This window comes from Carlito syrichta, unplaced genomic scaffold (assembly GCF_000164805.1).
Source record: "Carlito syrichta isolate Samal-C Ts95f unplaced genomic scaffold, Tarsius_syrichta-2.0.1 Scaffold288286, whole genome shotgun sequence".
Taxonomy (NCBI): domain Eukaryota; kingdom Metazoa; phylum Chordata; class Mammalia; order Primates; family Tarsiidae; genus Carlito; species Carlito syrichta.
This window is the reverse complement of record NW_007232382.1, coordinates 36,142-42,533: the sequence shown is the minus strand read 5'-3', so window position 1 is coordinate 42,533 and position 6,392 is coordinate 36,142. Positions and strand designations below refer to the sequence as shown.

At 57.2% G+C, this 6,392-nt stretch overlaps 2 protein-coding genes across 3 annotated transcripts in view; one reads left to right on the top strand and one right to left on the bottom strand.

Annotated features, from left to right (window-relative positions):
• The window catches only part of HDAC5 (histone deacetylase 5), a 21,613-nt gene extending 20,662 nt beyond the window's left edge, over positions 1-951 (top strand). Inside the window, 4 exon segments of the mRNA XM_021710202.1 lie at positions 53-126; positions 267-420; positions 504-649; positions 865-951. Of these exon segments, the coding sequence (XP_021565877.1) occupies positions 53-126; positions 267-420; positions 504-649; positions 865-951 (461 nt within the window).
• Positions 952-1,949: 998 nt separating this feature from the next.
• G6PC3 (glucose-6-phosphatase catalytic subunit 3) overlaps positions 1,950-6,392 on the bottom strand; it is a 7,200-nt gene continuing 2,757 nt past the window's right edge. The window contains exons 2-6 of one of the 2 annotated variants that reach the window (XM_008053563.2): positions 3,968-4,074; positions 3,475-3,565; positions 3,160-3,278; positions 2,800-2,941; positions 1,950-2,595 (exon numbers count right to left, since the gene is read on the bottom strand). In XM_008053563.2, coding sequence (XP_008051754.1) covers positions 2,232-2,595; positions 2,800-2,941; positions 3,160-3,278; positions 3,475-3,565; positions 3,968-4,074 — 823 coding nt within the window. In that variant the 3' untranslated portion in view covers positions 1,950-2,231. The remainder of the gene's footprint in view (positions 2,596-2,799; positions 2,942-3,159; positions 3,279-3,474; positions 3,566-3,967; positions 4,075-6,392) is intronic. The other variant, XM_021710201.1, reaches the window with a different exon arrangement.

The following is a 6,392-nucleotide window of genomic DNA, read 5'->3' as shown; positions in this document are numbered from 1 at the left end:
GCCCTCGCCTGAGCCAGCGCCCCCACTCAGTGCCCCGTACTTGTCCCCACAGGCCGGCAGAGGAGCCCATGGAGCAGGAACCTGCCCTGTGACACCCTGGCCCCCGTCCCTCTGGGCTCCATCATTGTGATTTTGTTTATTTTTTCTATTAAAAACAAAAAGTCACACATTCAACAACGTGTGCCGTGTGGGTCTCTCAGCCGCGCCCCTCCTGCTCCTCCGAGCTGCCTTGGGCCCCCAGCCCTGTGGCCTGCATCTCCATTCAGGAGTCGGCTCCCTCTGTGGGGGCAGGGTGCTGCCTGCCCTCGGGGTGCTGCCTGCCCTCGTGTTACACCCTGCATTCTTTTGACCCCCTTGGAGCCTGGGCCAGCTCAAGGTGGGCACGGGGCCTGGACAGTGCCCTCCAGTCCTGGGGCCCAAGTGAGGAGGGAATAGCTAAGTCAGTGCCTTGGATTCAGCTGACTTGGGGAAATGCCTTAATTTCACCCTCCTTCCCTCTCCAGCCTCAAGAGAGGCTCTGGAGGGTCTGCAGCCTGCCAGGATGCAGGGTGGACGGGAAGTGGGCTCCTACCAGCGGCCCCCTGCCCTACCCCTCTTCGTCCTCTCCATCCCTGCAGACCCTGCTTCTCTTCCTCTGAGCCTCAGCCCAGTGGGAGGCTGGTGCCAAGTGACGTCTGTGAGCCATTGCCCTGCCTCACGCTCCCTGGGGCCGCTTCCCCTTCCCAGGGGCTGGGAGGAAGAGTGTGTGGGGAGGGAGGGGCCTTCCTGCCCCTCTGCTGGCAGCCTGGGGAGGCGGAGGTGGTCCCTGCAGGGAGGCTCCAGCTGGTGAGATCCCCTTGCTGTTCAGGACCCAATCTCCCTCAGCCAGTGTGCTGCAGGCCTGAGGGCAGCAGCTCCCCTCCCTCCTGGGGCCTGCTGCCTGGAGCCGGGGCGGTGAGAGTGGAGCTGTAGGAGGGGCAAGGCCAGAACCCAGGGCCCAGGAGTCGGCCCTCAGCTGGGGCTTCTGTTCATCCTGGGAATCCTGGCTGGCACCAGTGCAAGGAGCTGAGCTCAGGAGGCGCAGCCCTTCCCTTCCCAGGAGCGGAGCTGAGCCTTGTCTCCGGGGGCCCAAGGCTTCTGGGGAAGGTCATCCAGCCTGGAGGAAACCAAAGACGGAAGTGGCCCCTGGGGGTGACTCTTCCTCCTCTTCCCCAGCACATGGACTTTCTCTCCTCCCACCCCAGGGCCCACCCATCTGTTTACATATTTATTATCCCAGTGGGGGCCTGAGTAGGGTTGAGGGGGCTGGGGGAGGGGCAGGAGTCCCAGCACTATTGGTTTGTTGTATGCTTGTGTGTTTTGTGTTCTGGATCCTCCTGGGAATGGAGATGGGGCTAGGCCCAGTGCACCAGGCTTCCCTGAGCTGAGTCCGAGCTCCAGGCCCCCCACTCACCTCTCCCTGTGGCCGGTCTGGTTCTCATGTAAACCCACTCCTTGCTTTGTCTCCCTGGATATGGATTTCAGTTAAGTATTTGTAACCCGTTACATTGTGTGTCCTTGTTAAATAAACTTGTTTCTGGCAGTGTCTTCTGGTGCTAGTGTCTATTCTCTGGGCTACTGCACAGAGTAGGGGTGCTCGTCCCTTCCCCTGGCCCAAACAACTGCTCTTTTCTCCAGCCCTGGGACCAGAAGCCAACTTAGGAAGCAGCGTTGGGGAGGTGAAAGACAGGGTTTAGCCGATGGGGCCACAGCATCTCATGGAACCGCTCATGTGACCGAGATGGTGACACCTGGGAGGGGCCATAGGGCTCAGAGGTGTCACCTGAGTGTACAGTCCTCACCTTTTTTCCACCTCTGTTGAAACAGGGCTGGAGGGGGCCCAGGCAGGCAGCCAAGCCAGGGTTCTGAAGCTCATGCATATGCAGAGTTCAGTGGGGAGCGCACAAAGGCAAGAAAGGAAGCTGGATGTTTCCAGGGTTTTATTGGGGCTGCCCTGGCTGCCGGGCTGCACCCTGGTCACAGTGTTGCAGGAACCCGCTGGTCTCGCTATTGCCTTTGCTCTTTCGTGGCTTGACAGGAAAAGTGAGAGGATCGGCCTCACTGGGAAAGAGAAGGCCCTTCCTGGGGGCTGAGACTGGGGGACGGGAGAAGCAGGAAATCTGGGGTGAGCTGGGCTTGCTTGGGGGCTGGGAGGGGAGGGGCTGCCTCCTGGAGTGTGCGGCACAGAGGTCACAGCCTTGGCTTCGTGGGGGTCAGGAAGAGTGGACGGGTGGTGCTTCCTGGGTGCTGAACGTGTGCACTGTCCAAGGCACCAGGGCCAGGACCAGGCACGGCCACAGGGTGTACTTGAGGAAGTTGAACACGTAGAAGAGGCTGATCTGAGGAGGGTGGCCCAGCCAGTCCAGAGGGCCCAACAGCCCCACAGCCAGCACGAGGCAGGCTAGCTTCTGGCCACTTCCCAGCTGTGCCCGCCGTACCTGGGCATAGCAGGGCGAGTGCAGGGCGATGCCCAGCCCCAGGGCCGCACCAGAGTCGCGGCTCAGGGAGGCGAAGGGCCGGCTGTCCACATGCACCCACTCGGGCCGCTCGCACCACTTGGAGGCGAGGCTGATGGACCTGCGGAGCAGAGGGGCCCTTGCCAGGAGAGGGTTCTGCAGGGCTGCTTCCCTGAGTCACCTGGGGGCCAGGACCATGTCTGCTTTGCCCCTAGGAGGGTCTGTGTAACAGGAAGTGTGTCCTTTCTCAGCGGCAGTGAACCAGAGACCCAGCAGGCGAGGCCGGATGGGCCCCAGCCTGCCCAAACTTCCCAGCCAGACTTACCAAGAGAGATCCAGGCCCAGCGTGAAGAGGGTCCAGTAGATGAGGCTGGCACCCAGCATAAGTGCCAGTGCGGTCAGCCCATAGAAGCTCAGCTCACGCTCCACGGGCACCCAGGGAGCCATCAGCCAGCCCAGGACGGCACCTAGGGGAGCGGGATGACAGCAGCTTCAAGGAGTTTGGGGAAATGACCCTCCCCACCCGCACCCGGGCTGCAGTGCAGCTTGGCAAGAGAAAAGACTGCGACAGAAGCAGGACCTTTGGGGCTGGCTCTGTAGAAGCCGGGGATGATGGGAAGGTCCCAGGCAGGTCCTCCCACTGCCAAAGGCACCCTCGGCCCACCTTGGTGGCCTGGTTGCTCACCGGTTATCAGGCCAGCCAGCACCTGGTGGGGGAAGTGAGCTAAGATGAAGACCCGGGACAGGCCGACCGCCAGCAGGAAGGTGCAATACGCCAGGCTAGGCATCACTCTCACCCAGCGGCTGGAAAGGAGACAGGCAGGTGGCTGGGGGGTGGGGCACGCCCAGCTTGACTTCCCTCAGCACCAGGCACCGCATGGCTTGACTGGAAACCCCAGGGTCCCCAGAACTCCAGCTCCCAGGCTGCCATGCTGCCGGGTCTTCTGGATCCAGGGTGCCATCACCCCTGCTCCCGTGGTGGGCAATGCCAAGGGTATACCTGCGGGCCCGAGTGGCCACCTGGGAAGACAGGGCCGTCATTACAGGCCAGAGGGCTGCTCCTGTGATCATGCAGTGTCCAGAAGGGCTGCCTGCCGGAGAACCCAGAAGCTCATGGTGAGCGGGTGGAGGTGGGACCCTGGTGCCCTGGCGAGGCTCCGACACAGTTGCCTCCCCTGGCCCAGACAGCTTCCCCATCACCGATCCTTTGCTTACTCTGTCCTGAGCCTCTCTTGCCTCCACCTGAGGCCACACCTCAGGCTTCTGCCCTGACCTGTGTCTCTTGGCTCTACTCTGTACAGGTGGGCAGCTAGCAGCTGGCATGGGTGCCCTCCTCCCACAGCGCAACTTGGTCTTCTGGGGCTTTCTTTGTTCTCTGGGCCAGTAACTGAGAGGCTCTGGCCTCTGGCTGGGCCAACCTGGCTGAAAAGCACTTCCAAACGCTCACTCGAACCCCAACCGCACTGGGAAGTGGGAGGTTTTAGGCTTCCCACCTGGGCCCGTTTCACATGAAGAGGGGAACTGGTGGACCTGGGCTGGGGCCTGGCTGTAGTACCCAGACTCGTGGACCCACCAAAAGGGCCTGTCTCCAAACAGAAACCTGGAAGAGAACAGATGCAAGATGACCACACATGCACATAGCCGGGGGCAGGACAGCTGGGGGCAGGACACCCGGGAGCGCTCTGGAGGGCCTGAGTGGTGAAGTCAGAAAGGGACCCCAATTCTGTGCCACTACCTTGCCACAGGTTTCTACCTTGGAGCACAAGAAAGCACACTATTTAGAAAAAGTCAACCAGGGCTGGTGCAGTGGCTCACGCTTGCAATTCCAGCGACTCAAGAGGCTGAGGCGGGAGAATCTTTGAGCCCAGGAGTTCAAGACCAACCTGAACAACATAGCAAGACCCCAACTCAACAAAAAAATTTAAACATTAGCCAAGTGTGGTGGCACACCTCTGAAGTCCCAGCTGCTCAGGAGGCCAAGGCAGGAGGATTATTTGAGTCTAAGAATTCCAGGTTACAATGAGCTAGGATTACACCACTGCATTGCAGCCTGGGTGACAGAGTGAGCCTATGTCTAAAAATAAGTAAATGAATAACTGATATAGAGACAAGAGACTGTAATGAGCACATGTGCGTGTGTGTGTACATGTGCTCTGAGACGCTTGACGCCCACTAACCCCTCTCACTGCAGGGCCATCTCTTTTCATTCACAGAGAGCCCAGCACGTGTCTCTCTCCCTCCCAAACCCACAATGACCTCTCTCTGCCCCATTCCACGTTCCCAGTTTTAGCTGAATCACTTACACCTGAATGACTAAGGTGAGGGTCTCATGTCTGAAAATGGAAGTACAGAATGGACAGAGGAAGCTGAAAAAGAATATGGAGAACAAAAATATGCAACTCCCCTGCCTTGGCCTGATAGGTTGGGCCCTGGGAAACTGAGCACTGAAGAGGCTGCTGTGGCCAGAAGAGAAAAGGTGACAGCAAAAGAGATGCTGGCAGGAAGCTGGGTGCTGGAGAGGGAATACAGAAGAGACTTTCCTCTCCCCTTCAGATGTGGAGCCTAGTGCTCACCACGTGCTCACTTAGAACACTCCGTCCACCATCTTTTCATGTCACCACGATGGGGCACATGAATATTTGGCTAATGCTCTCAAGAGCATCAATAATGCCAAAAAGAGAGACAAACGCCAGTTTCTTTTTTTTTTTTTCTGAGAAGGCGTTTCACTCTGTTGTCCAGGCTGGAGTGCAGTGGCACACTTATGGCCACCGCAGCCTCAACCTGCTGGGTTCAGGCAATCCTTCTGTCTCAGCCTTCCAAGTAGCTGGAACCACAGGCACATACCATTACACCTAGTTAATTTTGTGATGAGGTCTCGTCAAGTTGCCCAGGTTAATCTCCAAGTCCTGGACTCAGGCAGTCCTCTCACTTCTGCCTCCCAAAGTGCTGGGATTACAGGTGTTAGCCACTGCACCCGAACACCAGGTTCTTATCAGGCCATGCTCCAAGGTCACTGGCTAGTTTCTAACTGTGATGATGAAGCATGGTTACACTGGTGAACTTGAAATCACTAATGATTACAGAGCTGGGAAAATTGCTGTAAACCTCATAGATAAACTATATAAGGGTGGCGTGATCAGCACCAGATTTGATGTGCAACTCAAAGCTCTAGAAAAATGCCAGAATAAGCCGGGTTCAGTGGCTCAGCCTGTAATCCTGCGCCTTTGGGAGGCTGAGGTGAGTGGATTGCCTGAGCCCATGGGTTCGAGACCCGCCTGGGCAACTTAGCGAGACCTCATCTCTACAATAAATCAAAAAATTAGCTGGGCGTGGTAGTGCACGCTTGTAGTTCCAACTACTTGGAAGGCTGAGGCGGAAGGATGGCCAGAACCCAGCAGGTCGAGGCTGCGGTGACCGGGAGCGTGTCACTGCACTCCAGTCTGGGCGACAGAGTGAGAGTCCAACTCAAAAAAAAAAAAAGGAAGAAAGAAAAGAAAAATGGCAGAATAATCTGCTTCCATTCCTCCAATTTGGTTTCATTATACTGATATCCTCAGTTGGCACCATGGCCCATGAAGAAGTACAATGAAAACACAGGAGGGAAGATCCTGGGATTCTTTTTCTAGATGCAATGCATACTTACAAATGGACAAACAAAAAAAAAAAAAGAAAGAAAAAGAATAGGGACAGCTGGGTGTGGTAACATACACAGGCAATCTCTGCTTCTCTGGAGGCTTAGGGTCCAGGATCACTTGAGCCCAGGATTTTGAGACCTACCTGGGCAACACAGGGCAACTCTGTCCTTTTTTTTTTTGAGTTGGAGTCTCAATCTGTCGCCCAGACTGGAGTATAGTGGCACGCTCCGCTCCCGGCCACCACAGCCTCGACCTGCTGGGCTCCGGTGATCCTTCTGCCTCA